The sequence below is a fragment of the Hylobates moloch genome, unplaced genomic scaffold, assembly GCF_009828535.3.
Source record: "Hylobates moloch isolate HMO894 unplaced genomic scaffold, HMol_V3 SCAFFOLD_19, whole genome shotgun sequence".
Classification (NCBI taxonomy): Eukaryota; Metazoa; Chordata; class Mammalia; order Primates; family Hylobatidae; genus Hylobates; species Hylobates moloch.
Window position 1 is genome coordinate 36,316,721 of NW_026652294.1, and position 19,265 is coordinate 36,335,985.

Here is a 19,265-nt window from a genome sequence, read left to right on the forward strand (position 1 = left end):
AAAATACAAAAATTAGCTGGGTGTGGTGGCGTGCGCCTGTAGTCCCAGCTAGTCGGGAGGCTGAGGTAGGAGAATCGCTTGAACCCGGGAAGCAGAGGTTGCAGTGAGCCGAGATTGCACCATGGCACTCCAGCCTGGGTGTCAGAGTGAGACTCTATCTCAAAAAAAAAAAAAAAAAGCTTTTTAAATTACCTCCTTGGCATGGGGCGCTCCAGGTGTCGAAATCAGATGGGGAGTGGTGATTAGAGGGGAGTTCCTAAAGTATAGGGCCCAGGGGCCCAGGTATAAAGGGCCACACTTTGTGTATATGATTTCTCCTCTCCTGCCATGAGTGCAGGGTCTGTACCTGGCTGTATCTCCAGCATCTACCACGACTGAAAAGCCAAACGTATTTGCTGAATGGATAGTATACTGGCCTCCGCATCAGAAGACCTGGGGTCCAAGCCCAGCACTGTCGGAAACAGTTCTTCATAGTTTATTACCTCGTTTAAACTTTTCTTAGCCATTATATTGATAAAAATTCCAAGAGGTGAAGTGACTCTCCCAAGGTCGCAAAGCTAGAAGAGGTAGAGGCTGGAACTGCACCCCGCCATCCGTCCTCCTCTCTTATTCTCTTTTTTTTTCCCCACTGTGCTGGGGTGGAGAACCGGGACCGGCCCCTTCGAGAGGCCAGGCCGCTACTGCAGCCCCTCTTCTCCAGCTCCGCTCTGCACTCAGCCTCCCTCTGCCGCTGGGTCAGGCGCCCAGCTGCGCCCGGACCCTCCCCTCCAGCGGCGCTCCCTCCTCGCTCCCGAGACCCCGCCCCTCCCCTCGGGCCAACGTCACGTGCCGCCCCATCCCCCTGCGCCTGCGCACTGCTTATTTCCCGCTGTCAGGATGAGGAGGCGGAGGTCGGCGGTCGGGTCCGTCTCTGCCCGCGGCTGTGGCGGCGCCGGCGGCTCCAGCCTTAGCGGTTCCTTCCTAGGCGGCGGCGGCGGCGGCTCGGTCGACGCCTCCTCCGCCAGCTGAGCCCTCGGGAGCCTGGGACGCCGCTTCCCCGCCCATCCCCGCACCCCGAGGCCGGCCGCCTGGTTATGGCGCAGCCGGGCCCGGCTTCCCAGCCTGACGGTGAGGCGCCCACCATGGCAGGCGCGGCGGGCGCGGCCTGCCTGGCGTCGGCGTCGCGGGAGGATTTCGGGGCGGGCAGGAGGCGGGAAGGGCGCGCGCAGGCCCCGGGGGTGACCCCGCCGGGCGGAGACGGGGGCGCGCGGGCTGCGGCGCGCGAGGGCGGCGCGGGCGCCCTGGCGGCCGTCGCTGGGGAGGGGGCGGGAGGCGCCGGTGCAGCGCTTGCGGGCGGACAGAGGGAAGGGCGTGGGGAGGCTGCTGGGTAGCGTGGGGTAGTGTGGGGAGGGAGCCGTTCTGGGTAGCGGGGGACCGGCACGTGGGTTCTGCCCGTGGGGGAGGATGGAAATCGGGAACATGTGCTATATTCGTTAAAGAAAAAAAAATCTTAGCTTAGGTAGTGTACCCTCCCTGCCGCCCCAATCCTTGCTGTAGAACCCTTTGCACCCAGTTATGTGACCTGAAAGTAGTTGTGTACAGTAACTGGATTTAGTAGCATTCTCTGAATGGCAGTGTGGCTTAATGGTAAGTGTTGGGGCCTGGGAGTCTAGAGGACCTGGATTCTTAACCAGCAAGCTCTGGGCTCATTTCTTAGCCTCGTTGAGCCTCAGTGTTCTCACCGACGAATTAACCAAGAGGTTAATTCATGCCTTTATATTTTATCTATAGAAATAGCAACACGAATGTGTATATAAAATGATAGTATTATGGAGGTATTAGGAATAATGAGAATAGTGTTTGAGAATGCTGAGGCCTACTTGCACTGCTTGAAGATGTTTGCTTGTGGAACTAAAAAAAAAGTGAGGTCGAAGAAATGTGTCATTTATGGCGTTTATATTCTTGGAAGGAAAAAGGGGCCCCATCCTAAATAATCAAAGTTGGTTGTCAGAGCCCTTCGTGACCTTCTGGGAAATTGGACTAAGCTGTGCTTCACAGATTAACTACATGGTTCCAGGTTTTACCACCTAGAATTGATGTTTGGAGATAGTGTGCTTGGTGTTTTCCAAGATCCCACTGTATCTAGTTGTGAAAGTTCTTTCTGGTGTATTTCTATAATCAGCGTATGTGCTTAGCATCTTTAAGTGTGAGTAGAGTAGAATGTTGGGAAAAGGGGCTTGGTACGGAGTAGGTACTTTAAAACTTGGCTTTCCTTGGGGTTGTCTCAAAATGACCTTTCATGAAACCCTTACTCTTTATTCTTGCCTTTGGGGAACTTGAAACCATGTTATCAGATTTTAAGGTTCTGGCTGCTCTCTGGGAAATGTGCTTCAGAGCCTGTTAGCCTGTATAGTTTTGGGTGGTGTTAGTTGCCTAAGGGTCTCCCCTAAGTCCAGTAAGCACTTAGACTTTTATAAGAACCTGCTTGCTGTTTCTGTTCCAGGAGAAGGGAAGGGAAGCATTTTTGGTGGGCTGTTAGAGAAAGGAAACTGGGATGTCTTCAGGCTGCATTTTAATGATCACCTTTTGCATTTGGTGTCAGGCAAGAAAACTTTGTTCTTCCGCAATCCCACTTTGTTACTGCACACAGAGGCAAGATACAGAGAGCTTGTGGTTCTGATCAGGAGCGGTAGGTATGCATAGCTGGCTGCTGCCTTCTCATGAGTTGCATGGAAAGAAACGTCTAGGGCAGCTCAGGTGACATGACCGTCTGGAATCAAAATTCCCTGCCTCTTTCAAGATATGAGATGGTCTTCTTTGTAAATAGGCAGAAGTGACTAAGCACTTGAAAGAGGCTAGGGAAAACTAGCTTTAGGGAATCTTGTATTCTTGCTATTTTAGTTCAGGTTTCTTTCCTGTTTTTCAAATTTTGTGACTCTAGGATGAGATTTAGTTTGCATAGATTGCAATTTTTATTTTAAATTAATGTAGGTAGCCATGACTACTTTTTACAGTAGGAGAGATATAATTTGGTACGTTTGAGTGCCTTGTGTCAGTGCCTTAGAAGTTCATCTTGGGGATTTTAATTGTTTCTTTTTTCTTTGAGACAGTATCTCACTCTGTTGCCCAGGCTGGAGAGCAGTGGCGCGATCTTGGCTCACTGCAGCCTCGACCTCCTGGGGTCAAAGCAATCCTGCCACATCAGCCTCCCAAGTAGCTGTGACTACAGGTGCATGCCACCATTCCCAGCTAATTTTTGTATTTTTGTAGATACGGCATTTTGCCATGTTGCCCAGGCTGATCTCAAACTCCTGAACTCAAGGGATCCACCTGCCTACGCTTCCCAAAGTGCTAGGATTATAGGTGTGAGCCGGTGAGTCCGGCTTTTGGGGATTTAATTTGTGTCTTTAGCTGAACTCATGTAGACCATTTTAGCTTTAGGCACATTTGAATTTTCTAGTCCTGCTGATTAAAAAAAAAAAAAAAAAAAATCGCCAGAATTCTTTTGTGTCAAACTGGTGGTGAAAGATAACTGCTTAGTCTTTGACTTTATCTCGTTTTATCCTGTTCAGAAGCGATTGTCTTTGATGACTTTTTTTAAAAAAAAAAAAGGTATGTTGTCTGTTTTTCATGGCCATATGGTAGATTAGGAAAATCGATTTGTGTGTAAATTGAAGGGATGAAATGTAATCATTTTATTCATTTTAATTATTTTGTAAGTTAAAAAAAGTTTTGGGTTTTTGATACTGCATCTTAGTTTGCTTATTTGGAATACAGGTAATTTTAATAGTTAAAGAAATTTCAATTGATCTGTTTTCCCTTGAGAATTCAAAAAATGTGAAAATTTTCAAATTTTAATCTAAGTTCAACTATATCTTTGAAGCATTTGCTCTGGTTTTACTTCACTTTTTTTCTTTTTCTTTTTTTCTTTTGTAGAGAGGGTCTCACTCTGTTGCCCAGTCTGGTCTTGAACCCCTGGGCTCAAGTGATTCTCCCATCTTGGCCTCTCAGTGTTGGGATTACAGGCATGAGCAATTGCACCCAGCCTACTTCATTATTTTTTATTCTTGCCATGTTGGCCAGGCTGGATTCCTGATTGTTTCCTGTTAGTTACACAGACATGCTATGTTTTACCCCTGAAGGACATGCTTTGCATACATAAGTCTGCAACTTCCGTATCTCACTTAATGAATGTTAGCTATCATATTATATACTCAGGGTTATATGGCCATGTAATGTTCTGTAAACACTATAGGCATTATCTTAGGAAATCTTCATAGCAGTGAGGTGGGTACTATTGAAATATTACTGCTTCTGTTTTCTTGATGAGGAAACTGAAGCACAGAGAAGTTAAAGAAACGTGCCTGTGTTATACAGCTACTAAGTGGGGGAGCAGGATTCAAATCCATGCCATCTGGCTTATGTACTAGATCATGGACTACTTTCCACGTCAGTGTTGTAGGCCGTCTTCATTCTTGTTAAAGACGATCTCATATGCATGTACCATGCATGATTTATTGCCTATTTCTCTATTGTGGGGCAAGTAGATTGTTTTCAATTTTTAATTATTTTATAAGCAGTGTTGTAATGGATGTCCTTGTGCATATTTTTTAGATACTCTTTTACTTCTGTAAGACTAGTGAATTAAATAAAGGGCATGAGTTCTGAGTGGTTTAAATTTTAATACCTGTTGCTAGCTTACTCTCAAAGGCATCAATTTACATACTTGCCAACGATATATATGGCAGGTGGATTTCCCCTGTAATCCTACAAGCTCTGGATGATGTCATTTGTTTGAAATTTGTGTCTTTTGATTAAAAAAAGTGATATTATTCGGCTGGGCACGGTGGCTTATGCCTGTAATCCCAGCACTTTGGGAGGCCAAGGCGGATGGATCACAAGGTCAGGAGTTCAAGACCAGCGTGGCCAATATGGTGAAACCCCGTCTCTACTAAAAATACAAAAGTTAGCCGGGTGTGGTGGTGCACACCTGTAGTCCCAGCTACTCAGGAGGCTGAGGCAGAAGAACCACTTGAACCCGGGAGGCGGAGGTTGCAGTGAGCCGAGATCATGCCACTGCACTCCAGCCTGGGGGATAGGGTGAGACTCTGTCTCAAAAAAAAAAAAAAAAAAAAAAAGGAGTTGTATTGTGCAGTTAACAAATATTTGTGTGCCTATTCTATGCCGAATCCTATGCTAGGATCTAGGAAATACAGTGATGAACAAAACCAGACCCAGTCCCTATTCCTAGGTAGTGAGTCATTCAGCCATTAATTAGATAATCTTTTTTTTTTTTTTTTTTTTTTTTTTGAGACGGAGTTTCGCTCTGTCACCCAGGCTGGAGTGCAGTGGCGTGATCTCGGCTCACTGCAAGCTCCTCCTCCCGGGTTCACGCCATTCTCCTGCCTCAGCCTCTCCGAGTAGCTGGGTCTACAGGTGCCCGCCACCACGCCCGGCTAATTTTTTTGTATTTTTAGTAGAGATGGGGTTTCACCGTGGTCTCGATCTCCTAACCTTGTGATCTGCCCGCCTCGGCCTCCCAAAGTGCTGGGATTACAAGTGTGAGCCACCGCGCCCAGCTAGATAATCTTATAGACACTTACAAAACTATTTTTTCAACTAATATGAATGTATACTGTTTGTCAGGCACAATTCTAGGCATTTGGAATACATCAGTGGGCATTATAGATAATAACCCTGCCCGGCCGGGCGCCGTGGCTCACGCTTGTAATCCCAGCACTTTGGGAGGCCGAGGCGGGCGGATCACGAGGTCAGGAGATCGAGACCACGGTGAAACCCCGTCTCTACTAAAAATACTTAGCCGGGCGTGGTGGCGGGCGCCTGTAGTCCCAGCTACTCGGAGAGGCTGAGGCAGGAGAATTGCTTGAACCCGGGAGGCGGAGCTTGCTGTGAGCCGAGATTGCGCCACTGCACTCCAGCCTGGGCCACAGAGCGAGACTCTGTCTCAAAAAAAAAAAAAAAAAGATAATAACCCTGCCCTAGTGTGGGAGAAATGGATATTAAACAACAAACGTAAGCAAATGATATGGGTTGTTAGATGATAAGTGCAATGGAAAAAAGAAAACAGAGCAGGATAAAGGGAAGGGGGTGGGGCTGGTTTTAAATAGGCTGGTAAGGCAGCTTTATTGAAGATGACATTTGTGCAAAGACTTGAAGTAGATAGAGGAGTTATCCTTGAGGATATCTGGTGGAAGGGTGTTCTAGGCAGAGATCAGTTTTTGCATATGCCTTGAGGGCGGAAGCATGTCTGGCATGTTTGAGGAAGGGCATGGAGGTTGTTGTGGCTGGAATGATGTTATGGGGCCTGGGGGAAGAGTATAGTAGGATATGAGGTCAGAGAGGTAATGAGGTGGAGGCAGATCTTTTTGGGCCCTAGAAGTATTGCGAAGATTGGTTTTCACTATGGGGAACCATTGAAAAGCTTTGAACAGAGGAATGATGTAATCTCACTTATGTTTTAAAAAAATCACTCTGGGCCAAAGTGCTGTGATTACAGGTGTGGTGGCTCACGCCTGTAATCCCAGCACTTTGGGAGGCTGAGGCAGGTGGATCACCTGAGGTCAGGAGTTCAGACCAGCCTGGCCAACATGGTGAAACCCAATCTCCACTAAAAATACAAAAATTAGACATGGTGGCATGCGCCTGTAATCCCAGCTACTTGGGAGGCTGAGGCAGGAGAATTGCTTGAACCCGGGAGGTGGAGGTTGCAGTGGGCCAAGATCATGCCACCGTGCTCCAGCCTGGGCAACAGAGTGAGACTTTGTCTCAAAAAACAAACAAAAACCTCAAAACACTCTGACCGGTCATGGTGTTGTCTCATACCTGTAATCTCAACACTTTGGGAGGCCTAGGTGGGTGGATTGTTTGAGCCCAGGAGTTTGAGACCAGCCCGGGCAATATGGCAAAACCGCACCTCTACAAAAAATTAGTCAGGTGTGATGGACTGTCTCTAGTCCCAGCTACTCAGGAGGCTGAGGTGGGAGGATCACCTAAGCCTGGGAGGTCGAGGCCACAGTGAGCTGTGATCTTGCTACTTCACTCCCACCTAGGTGACAGAGTAAGACCCTGTCTCAAAAAAAAAAAAAAAATCACTCTGGCTGCTGGATTGGCAGCGGAGTAACAGGGAGGTATGAATCCAGAAAAAAGATGTTGAAGCTCGGACCAGGATGGAGGTTATATTTTGAAAGTATGGCCAACAGGATTTGCTGACAGATTGAATATGGGATGCAAAAGAAACTCAGTAGTCAAGGATTACTCAAAGGTGTTTGGCCTGAGCAACTAGATGGACACAATGCTATGAATGCCTATAACTGACTTATTTGACCCATATACAGAGCTCAGTAAAGGCTTTTGATGAAGTAGTCCTGGAGCTGAGATCTGATGGATGAGCAGGACTCTGGTTTTTGGAGGATGCATAACGAGTAACATAACTGAAGAAAGGTCACTGTGCCTGGGTAGAGGAGTAGGTATGGGCTGGCCTGTGAGGGGTCTTTTTCCTTAGAGCTGTAGGGGAACCCACTGAAGGGTTTTAAGCAGGTAGACGATGTGTGGCTTTTTCTTTTCTTTTATTTATCTATTTTTTGAGATGGAGTCTCGCTCTGTCGCCCAGGCTAGAGTGCAGTGGCGCTATCTCGGCTCACTGCAACCTCCACCTCCCGGGTTCAAGTGATTCTCCTGCCTCAGCCTCCCAAGTAGCTGGGATTACAGGCATGCGCCACCATTCTCGGCTAATTGTGTATTTTTAGTAGAGATGAGGTTTTGCCATGTTGGTCAGGCTGGTCTTGAACTCCTGACCTCGGGTGATGCATCCGCCTTGGCCTCCCAAAGTGTTGGGATTACAGGCGTGAGCCACTGCGCCTGGCCTATTTTATTTCTTTATTTTTTTGAGACCGAGTCTTGCTCTGTTGCCCAGGCTGGAATGCAGTGGTGTGATCTCTGCTCACTGTAACCTCTGCCTCCCAGGTTCTGGCGATTCTCGTGCCTTAGCTCCTCAAGTAGCTGGGATTACAGGCGTGCACCACTACACCTGGCTCATTTTTTGTATATTTAGTAGAGACAGGGTTTCACCATGTTGGCCAGGCTGGTCTTGATCTCCTGTTCTCAATTTATCCACCCTCCTTGGCGTCCCAAAGTGCTGGGATTATAGGAGTGAGCCACTGTGCCTGGTTGAAGTATGGCTTTTTAATTTGCGCTTCCAGGATAGGAATTATATTAATTATGGCCTCTTTGTTTATTGGCTGGCTGGCTTGCTTCCTTCCTTCCTTCCTTCCATTCATTTTTTCTTTCTTTCATTTTTTTCTTTTTTTTGCTTGCCCTCCCTTCCTTTCTCCCTCCCTCCCTTTCTTCTTCTTCCTCCTTTTCTCTTCTACTTTGAGTTGCTGTTTCACATCTTTATTTCTTTTGTGGCTTGTCTGTTTATATCTGTTTCCCATTTTTCCATTGGGTTGTCCTTTTCTCAGTAATTTGGAGGAGCTCTTTGTAAATTATATTAGCCCTTTGGTATGTATTGCAAATTTTTGTCTCACAGTTTGTCATTTACCTCGTTTTAAAATTTTTTTGTTATGCAGAAAGCTTTAATTTTTATGTAGATCTGACCTTTTTTTTAAAAAAAATAATTCATGGTTTCTGGGTTTCTTGTTCTGCTGAGGAAGACTTCCCCAATTCTCATGTTTATTTAAAGAGAAAAAACCTTAATAACACTTTTAGTTGTCTTTTATGTTTTGTAGTCTAATCCATTTGGAATTTATTTTTAAATTAGGGAAGTTTAATATAAAGAATGATTAACTAAACTGGAGATCACCCACTAAGACAAAAGAAAGCCCTAAAGAATACAGGACTAGTAGACATAAGGAACAGTCATCGCTTCCAGGGCTGAGGCGGAGTACCCTTTATTTTTTTTTTCTGAATAGATAGCTAGTTGTCTTAATGTTTATTCAATAGTTCATGTTTTTGTTTGTAAATTATAACTTGGTAAATCTCCCAACCTTTGAACTAGCAGAGATACTTAATCTGAAAAACAAAGGCCCTGCACTTATCCACTGTCTTTGTCACTCTGATATCTTAACACACAGTAGCCTGGAATTAGGTAATGGCCTTTAATTTTCGTGTCTTACCTGGCTTTCTGTGGAGAGAATTGCTTTTGAATCTTAGGGCTCTGATTTCTAAAATATCTTTGTCATACCCTAGGTTTTTATCCACTGAAGTTTGATGTTTTCTTATGTAGTCATTAATTTGAATATTGTCTTTATGGAAGTATTTATTTATTTTTTGAGACAGAGTCTCACTCTGTCGCCCAGGCTGGAGTGCAGTGGCACAATCTCTGGCTCACTGCAACCTGCGCCTCCCGGGTCCAAGCGATTCTCCTACCTCAGCCTCCTGAGTAGCTGGGGTTACAGGCACGTGCCACCACGCCCAGCTAATTTTTTGTTTCTTTTTTTAGTAGAGATGGGGTTTCACCGTGTTAGCCAGGATGGTCTTAATCTCCTGACCTCATGATCCGCCCGCCTCGGCCTCCCAAAGTGCTGGGATTACAGGCATGAGCCACTGCGCCCGGCCTAGAAGTATTTAATAAATATCGTTTAATTTTGTGTGGTACAATTGTGCCAGGGAATGTGAGAGGGAGAAATATAGAAAAGAATGATATGTAGTTCCTTTAAGAGTTTTATGACCTAGTAGAGGATGGGCCTTAGGAATGTAGACTGAGAAGGTGCCCAGTGGGAAAGTAGGTACAGTTGGTGCTGTTGGATCACTGAAGAAGCTGTTACTCTAAGTAAAATTACAGAAAGTTTTCTTATCAGATAACTGAATCCATTCCAAGTGATAGTCTGAGTTCTCTTCCTTCTGGAGAGAAGGAACTTACCACCTCCTAGTTTTGACTAGTTTTAATGTTTTATTTATATCCTTCCTAATTTATTTGTTATCACATAATTTGAATCTACCTAACTTTCTTGAATTATTATTATTATTATTTTTTGAGATGGAGTCTCGCTCTGTCACCCAGGCTGGAGCGCAGTGGCGCAATCTTGGCTCACTGCAACCTCCGCCTCCTGGGCTCAACTGATTCTCTGCCTCAGCCCCCCAAGTAGCTGGGACTATAGGCACACACCACTATGCCTGGCTAATTTTTTTTTTGTATTTTTAATAGAGACGGGGTTTCACCATGCTGACCAGGCTGGTCTCGAACTCCTGACTTTATGATCTGCCTGCCTTGGCCTCCCAAAGTGCTGGGATTACAGGTGTAAGCCACTTTGCCTGGCTGAATTATTTTTAAAGTAGAGACAAGTTCTGTCTACACTGCCTAGGCTGGTCTTGAATTCCTGGGCCCATGTAATCCTCCTGCCTCAGCCTCCCAAATTGTTGGGATTATAGGCGTGAGCCATCACACCCAGCTTACTTAACATTCTTTTGATTCTCTTTCAGATTCTAGTTGTTAATGACCTTCAGTGGTACCTGATGTTTTCTAGATGTATATAACCTGTAGAAAGTAGATAAAAAGGCTGGGCGCGGTGGCTCACGCTTGTAATCCCAGCACTTTGGGAGGCCGAAGCGGGCGGATCACGAGGTCAGGAGATCGAGACCACGGTGAAACCCCATCTCTACTAAAAATACAAAAAAATTAGCCGGGCGTGGTGGCGGGTGCCTGTAGTCCCAGCTACTCGGAGAGGCTGAGGCAGGAGAATGGCGTGAACCTGGGAGGCGGAGCTTGCAGTGAGCCGAGATTGTGCCACTGCACTCCAGCCTGGGTGAAAAAGCGAGACTGCGTCTCAAAAAAAAAAAAAAAAAAAAAAGAAAGTAGGTAAAAAGTCATATAACTGAAAGGAATCCTAGAGAGTAGTTATTTTCCCTCAATTTACGATCAGGAAACTAAGGACTGAAGAGGTAGAAGTCACTTGCACTGTAGCAGAGCCAGTTCTAGAATGTAGGAGTAGAGTTGGGGCTGTTATCTCTCTTCTGGTAACTGCATTATGTAGAATGAGCTTTCTCTAGAAGCCTCATTATGATGTTGCGTGATAAGAATCATAGCATTGATGTAGCTTGATTATAGTCAGAACGTTTAAGACCTTTTTCTTTAGTATGTTAATTCTTTAAGTATTTATTGCTTATGCCTATTGGTGATGGGCATTGTGTTAGGGCTATTGTAGCAAAATAGAAATGTACCTTTCTTATGTTCCAGAAAGGGATTTTAGCAAAAACAGCCCCAGAGACTATGATAGAGCCCGCGGCATGGAGAAAAAAGAGAAATGTTCCTTTTCTTATGGGTCTTAAAAGTCTAGTGGTAAATACAGACATATGCCATCAGGAGAGGGCAATTTGTCTGACTGATAATGGTATCCTCAGGACAGTATTTGTCATAGAATAAATATGGGTAGTAGATATCGAAAGATGGATAACAATATGCAGTTGTTTTAATGTTATAGTTCTTATTCAACGATATTTTGATAACACATAGCAGAGACATCTTATTCAGAAAGTTAGTTAATGTGGTACTCTCCCTCCACTTCTCCCCCACTGCGCCTCCAGTTATATTGGAGAAAGTGGCATTTGGATAAAGCCTTGAGAGTTGTGTAGAATTTTTGACGGATGGAAATGGTGCCTTGGAGACAGCTGTTAGAGGAGGGGGATAATCTTTGCAGGGTAGGGATGGAGAATGTGTAGTGTGAGGTGTGTGAATAACCTGGTGTCCTGGGAGTGTGAGACCTGTTTAGAGACAGGTTTGAAAAAGGAGTCTGAATGGTGGAAAGCTTTGCTGCCAACCAGTGAGTTTGGATTTTTCTAGATAATGTGGCTGGAACTGTGTTTTTTTTTGTTTTTTTTTTTTTTGTTTTTTTTTTTTTTGAGACAGAGTCTCGCTCTGTCACCCAGGCTGGAGTGCAGTGGCGCAATCTCGGCTCACTGCAAGCTCCGCCTCCCGGGTTCACGCCATTCTCCTGCCTCAGCCTCTCCGAGTAGCTGGGACTACAGGCGCCCGCCACCACGCCTGGCTAATTTTTTATATTTTTTAGTAGAGACGGGGTTTCACCGTGGTCTCGATCTCCTGACCTCGTGATTCGCCCGCCTCGGCCTCCCAAAGTGCTGGGATTACAAGCGTGAGCCACCGCGCCCGGCCTGGAACTGTGTTTTGATAGAGTGATATTGTGAACCATACTGTGCTGTAGGAAGCTTGCTCTGAAGATTATACAGAAGATAGACTGTGAGGCAGATGATTGGTTAAGGAGATGGATTGGACTATTGCTCTGGTCTTAGAGGGAGATGATGGAGTTATAATGTAGGTCAGTGGGAATGGAGAGAAGGAAATAATAGGTGTGAGAAATACTGTGGTAAAATAGCAATTTGATGAACATTTGATTTGGAATTTGGGCAGGAGAGAAATTGAAGAGGATTCTGAGAATGTAGATGCTGTTTACCCATCTAGGCAACCAGTAGAAGGGCACATTTAATAGTAAAAAGTGACAGATTTGCTTATAGATATGTTGACCTGGAATACTGGTGGGGCAGCCATGCAGAAGTATCTAGTAGATAGCCGGAAATCTAGGCCTGGAGTCAGGGAAGACATCAGCGATGTAGATGTCAAATGCGTAGGAGTCATCAAGGATAAATACTGCTCAGGGAGAAAAGTATGGGCTATTTGGAAGGACACAGATAAAAATAATGGATTGGGAGAGGGAGAGGAAACCAGTGAACCTTATAAAAAAGGAGAGCTAGGATGATTAGTGTTAGAAGTCAGTATTGGAGAAAGTTTGAAGAGGGGGATGATCAACAGAACTAAGTGTGGCAGAAAAGTCAGATGAAGGCAGAAGTGCTCACTGAAATCAGCAATGAAGTGAAATCATCAGGACCTCTAAGAGAAGAGTTTCAATAAGGAAGGTGTAAATACGTAGAGGTAGCATGTATAGACTAAATTTTGAAAGTATGGTAATACACATATAAGTGGGGCAGTCACTTGAGGGAGTACTAGGATCGTGGGAAGGGGTGTGTGTGTTTTAAGAATAGAGATTTAAATAATTGTAGATGATGAAGGACTGCCGGTGGAAAGGGAGAAACTGCCTAAAGATGTAAGATCAAGGAGATAATAGATGGGGCTGGGGCTGGGGCTGGGTCTCGGGAATTGAATGAAAGCAGATGAAATAGAACAGGAGCATCTGAGTGTGAAGAGGGGCCACAGGGACTTCATTCTCCAAAATGGAAGGGAAGAAGGAAAGGATGAAAGGAAAAGGTAGAGAAAACTCTGAGGTAGAAGAGAAACTGACTAAATATATGAGGCCTCCATTCTTTTATCCATTTATTCAAATATATATGATTTGAACATATATGTACTATGAACAAGGCAGACAGGATGCATGTATTCATGGAGGTTACAGTTTTAAGACCTTTATTTCAGTCAAGTAGATTGTGTTGTTTATATCCTCTTGGGTTATCTTAACCAAAGAACACAGAAAGTAATTTGGCTCTTTTCTCAGTTGTCCCAAAGGTGACATAACAAGTACCATTCTAGATGCAGAGGACAGCACTTTGGGAGGCTCAGGTGGGTGAATCACCTGAGGTCAGGAGTTCAAGACAAGCCTGGCCAATATGGTGAAACCCTGTCCCTACAAAAATACGGTAATTAGTTGGGCGTGGTGGTGCATGCCTGTAGTCCCAGCTACTCAGGAGGCTGAGGCAGGAGAGTCACTTGAACCTGAGAGGCGGAGGCTGCAGTGAGCTGAGATCGCGCCATTGCACTCCAGCCTGGGTGACAGCCAGACTACGTCTAAAAAAAAAAATGCAGAGGAGAGAAGTTAATACATTATATACATTGAATGCCTTGGGCATTAGGGCTTATTTAATTCTTTCATGGACCCTGAGTTGAGAAAGGCTAGTAGACTTAATAAGTACAGGATACGATTAGATCCTTATTGTGGGAAATTTGATGGGTTGAGGGAGCAAACCGTGATGTGGGTTGTCATTCCTTTGTTAAAATCCTTTGTCAAAAGTCGAGACAAAGTATTTTTTTAACCATTAATCCCCAATTGATATCTACATTCTCTAAACTCCTGCTGCATTTATTGTGTAAATAAACGGCTGCCCCCATCTACATATGATCTCCTGACTGTTCTTAGTTACTCAAGAGCAGAAGTTTTCTAGCTGGGCGTGGTGGTGCACACCTGTAGTCCCAGCTACTTGAGAGGCCAAGACAGGAGGATTGCTTGAGCCCAGAAGTTCAAGGCTGTAGTGTGCAGTGGTCATGCCTGTGAATAGCCACTGTTCTCTAGTTTGGACAACATGGTGAGACCTCTGGTTCTTAAGAAAAGCAGAATGTTTCTGAAAATAATCCTATCCTTCATTTTGTGAACCTAGTAGGGCTCTGTAGAGAGTAATGGAAGGACATTAGCAATTTACGTCTGGCTCTGCAAAATACTGTTCTGCATTTATTCTTAACAGATGGAAATCTAGTATCTTTAGAGCACTTCCACTTTTTGTAGTACCTGTAAGTATTAGAAAATTCTTAATTTTGGGGGCCCAAATTATTTCTCTTTTACACTTTGGTTCTGACCTCTTGAGTGAATCAGGATTAGGCTATTTTCTCTTGTACAGGAAAGGTCATCAAATTTTTTTTTTTTTTTTTTTTTTTTTGAGATGAAGTCTCACTTTCGTCACCCAGGCTGGAGTGCAATGGCGCGATCTCGGCTCACTGCAACCCGTGCTTCCTGGGTTCAAGTGATTCTCCTGTCTCAGCCTCCCAAGTAGCTGGGATTACAGGTGCCCGCCCCCATGCCCAGCTAATTTTTTTGTATTTTTAGTAGAGACGGGGTTTCGCCATGTTGGCCAGGCTGGTCTTGAACTCCTGACTTGAGGTGATCCACCCGCCTCGGTCTCCCTGAGTGCTGGGATTATGGGCGTGAGCCACTGTACCCGGCCAAATATTTAAAGAGCTTTCTTCCATGTTGGCAGTTCCTCATATGAGGGTCCTATGCCTTCATTATTTTTGTGTGGCCTCCTCTGCTAGGCTAGCCAAATGTTCTAATGCCAAGGAGTTTGATAATGCTCTTCTTAAAGTGGTGAACCTAAAATTGGTGAAAATATTTTAGACACAATTTACGTGACTTGTGCAAAGAACAGTAAAACGTTCTCTTTTGATCAGGACTCTTAATTCTCTTTAATACAGGCTAACATTCCCTCAGTTTATGTTTTAATATTAGGAATTCCCTTTGTATTCTTGCCATCTATATATCTTCTTTGGTGAGGTGTCTGTTCAGGTCTTTTGCCCATTTTTTAATTGAGTTGCTCATTTTCTTATTGTTAAAGTTTTTTTTTTTTTTTTTTTTTTTTTTTGGAGAGGGGGGTGGCTTGGTAAGCAAGCACTTGTTGAGTTTTAAGTGTTTTTTGTGTATTTTGGATAACAGTTCTTTATCAGATATTTTATTTGCAAATATTTTTTTCCCGGTCTGTGGCTTGTCTTACTCCCTTGACAGTGTCTTTTGCGTAGCAGAAGTTTTGATTTTTTTTTTTTTTTTTTTTTTGAGACGGAGTCTTGCTCTGTCGCCCAGGCTGGAGTGCAGTGGCGCAATCTCGGCTCACTGCAAGCTCCGCATCCCGGGTTCACGCCATTCTCCTGCCTCAGCCTCTCCGAGTAGCTGGGACTACAGGCGCCCGCCACCACGCCCGGCTAATTTTTTTGTATTTTTTAGTAGAGACGGGGTTTCACTGTGGTCTCGATCTCCTGACCTCGTGATCCGCCTGCCTCGGCCTCCCAAAGTGCTGGGATTACAAGCGTGAGCCACCACGCCCGGCCAGAAGTTTTGATTTTTAATGAAGTCCAACTTATCAATTATAGTTGACTCTTGAACAACATGGGTTTGAACTGTGGGTCCTCTTATATGCAGATGTTTAAAAATAAATATATTGGAAAATATTTTGGAAATTTGCAACAACTTGAAAAACTTGTAGACAGCATAGCCTAGAGATATCAAAAAATTAAGAAAAAGGTATGTCATGAATGCATAAAACATGTAGATACCAGTCTTTTATAATTTACTACCATAAATGTGCACAAATCTATTGTCAAAAGTTAAAATTTATCAAAATGTACACAAATACACTGTACATGGCGCCATTTGTAGTGGAGAGAAATGTAAATAAACATAAAGATGCAGTATTAAATCATAACTGCATAAAATTAACTGTAGTACATACTGTAAGTGGTGTAGTAATTTTGTAGCCACCTCCTGTTGCTGTGTACTAGAGTGTTGCACATATCTACTGAAAATGCTGATCAGCCAGGCAGGGGGCTCACCTTGAATTCCAGTGCTTTGGGAGGCTGAGGCAAGTGGATTTCTTGTGCTCTGGAGTTTGAGACCAGCATGGGCAACATGTTGAAACCCCATCTCTACAAAAAATACAAAGACTAGCCAGGCGTGGTGGGGCACTCCTATAGTCCCAGCTACTCAAGAGGCTGAGGCCGGAGGATTGCCTGAACCCGGGAGGTGGAGGTTGCAGTGAGCCGAGATTGTGCCACTGCACTTCAGCCTGGGTGGCAGGGCAAGACCTTGTCTCAGAAAGAAAAAAAAAAAAGCTAATTATCTCTTAGCAGTTTGTCCATTCAGTAAACTGCGTATCACAGCAAAAAGTGATTTCTTGTGGTTCTCGTATGTTTTTCATCATGTTGTACTATAAACCTTGAGACCCATACAGTGTGCCACTAGTGGTACTGGAAGTGCTCCCAAGAAGCAGAGAAAAGTCATGACATTACAAGAAAAAGTTGAATTGCTTGATATGTACCATAGATTGAGGTCTGCAGCTGTGGTTGCCCACCATTTCAAGATAAATGAATCCAGCATAGGGACCGTTTTCAAAAAAAAAGAAAAAAAGAAAAAGGAAATTTGTGAAGCTGTTGCTGCAGTTAAGCCAGCAGGTATGAAAACCTTGTACTTTTTGCAAAATACCTTTTAATGTCATATTGAAAATGCAGCTTTTAGGTTGGTGCAGGATCGCTATAAGGCGAACCTATAGACTCTAGTAAGATGTGAGAAAAAGTGAAGTAATTATATGACAGCCTAAAGCAAAGGAAGGTGAAGGGTCTAAAGCTGGAGAATTTTTTTATTTTTTATTTTTTTTGAGACGGAGTCTCGCTCTGTCACCCAGGCTGGAGTGCAGTGGCACAATCTCGGCTCACTGCAAGCTCAGCCTCCCGGGTTCACGCCATTCTCCTGCCTCAGCCTCTCCGAGTAGCTGGGACTACAGGCGCCCGCCACCACGCCTGGCTAATTTTTTGTATTTTTTTAGTAGAGACGGTGTTTCACCGTGGTCTCGATCTCCTGACCTCGTGATCCGCCTGCCTCGGCCTCCCAAAGTGCTGGGATTACAAGCGTGAGCCACCGCGCCCGGCCAAGCTGGAGAATTTAATGCTAGCAAAGGACAGTTTGATAACTTTAGAAAGAGGTTTGGCGTAAAATATATCAAGATAACATAAGAAGCAGCTTCTGCTAACCAAGAGGCAGCAGGCAAATTCCCAGATGCTATTAAGGAAATCGGAGGGCTGGGCACTGTGGCCCTGTAATCTCAGCACTTTGGGAGGCTGACATAGGAGGCTCGTTTGAGCCCAGGAGTTGGAAACTAGCCTGGGCAGCATAGGGAGACCCCATCTCTACAAAAAATAGAAAAAACTAGCTGGATGTGGTGTCATGTGCCTGTAGTCCCAGCTGTTCCAGAGGCTGAGGTGGGAGGATTGCTTGAGCCTGGGAGGTTGAGGCTGCAGTGAGCCATGATCACACCATTGTATTCCAGCCTGGGTAATAGAGTGAGATGCTGTCTCAAAAAAAACAAAACAACAACAACAATAACAATCATTGAGGAGGAAGTATATGTGCCTAAACAGGTCTTTAATGCACACCAAAGTGCCCTATTCTGGGGGAAAAAACGTCCCAAAGAACATTAATTAGTAAGGATGTGAAATGGGCACCAGGATTTAAGGTTAAGGCAGGCAAGGATAGGCTAACTCTACTGATTTGCACAAATGTGGTGGGGTTTATGATTAGGACTGCCATTATCTGTAAAACTGCTAAACCCCTGGGCCTTGAAGGGAAAAGATAACGTCAGCTGCCAGTCTTTTCTTTGTTGTACAAGAAGGTCTGGTCAATGAGAACCTTTTTTCTGGATTGATTCCTTCAGTGTTTTCCTCTGAAGTCAGCAAGTGCCTGGCCAGTAAGGGTCAGCCTTTTAAATTTCTTATTTTTTTTTTTTTTTTGAGACAGAGTCTTGCTCTTATTGCCCAGGCTGGAGTGCAGTGGCATGATCTCGGCTCACTGCAACCTCTGCTTCCTGGGTTCAAGCAATTCTTCTGCCTCAGCCTCCCGAGTAGCTGGGATTACAGGTGCGCACCACCATGCTCGGCTAATTTTTATATTTTTAGTAGAGGTGGGGTTTCACCATGTTGGCCAGGCTGGTCTCGAACTCCTCACCTTGTGATCCACCCGCCTGGACCTCCCAAAGTGCTGGAATTACAGGCGTGAGCCACTGCACCTGGCCTAAATTTCTTTTGATAATGGACAATGCCCCTGCCTACTTAGAACACCAGGAGTCAAACACTGAAGAAGTTGTTGAGGTTGTCTACTTGCCCCCAAAGGCAACGTTAATGCAGCCTTTACATAAAGGGGTCCTAAGGTCATAAGGACCTTTAAGGTTCATTACACGGGTTCTCTGTGGGCAAGGATCATCAGCATTGTGGAAAGGAACCCCAGCGGAGAGAATGTGTTGAAAGTAGGGAAGGATTACACCATTGAAAATATCATTAAAAAGCCATGAAAACCATCAAGCCTGAAACAATAAATACCTGCTGGAGAAAACTGTGTCGAATGTTGTGCATGATTTCACAGGCTTTAGCACAGAGCCAATCAAGGAAATCATGAAGGAGATTGTGGATATGGCAAAAAGGTTGGGGGTAAAGGATTTCAAGATATGGATCTCAGAGAAATTCAGGAGCTAATGGACAATACGCTAGAGGAATTCACAGAAGGTGACTTGCTGGAGATGTCTGCTTCTGAACCAGTGCCAGGCTATGAGTAAGAAGACCGAGGAGCAGGGCCAGAAAACAAACTGACATTAGACAGTCTGGCAGGAGGGCTCTGATTATTCAAGACTGCGAAGACTGCGTTTGACTTCTTTGTGACATGGACCACTTCTATGATACGGGCACTGAAACTAAAGCAAATGGTGAAAGGACTGGTACCATATAGAAACATTCTTAGAGAAATAAAAAGCCAGATTAACACATAGTTCCGTAAAGTTTACAC

General features: G+C 44.6%; 1 protein-coding gene across 1 annotated transcript in view; it reads left to right on the forward strand.

Annotated features, from left to right (window-relative positions):
- Nucleotides 1–870: 870 nt before the first annotated feature.
- Nucleotides 871–19,265, forward strand: part of RABEP1 (rabaptin, RAB GTPase binding effector protein 1) — a 121,760-nt gene continuing 103,365 nt past the window's right edge. The window contains exon 1 of the mRNA XM_032138383.2: nucleotides 871–1,107. Within this exon, the coding sequence (XP_031994274.1) occupies nucleotides 1,074–1,107 (34 nt within the window). The 5' untranslated portion in view covers nucleotides 871–1,073. The remainder of the gene's footprint in view (nucleotides 1,108–19,265) is intronic.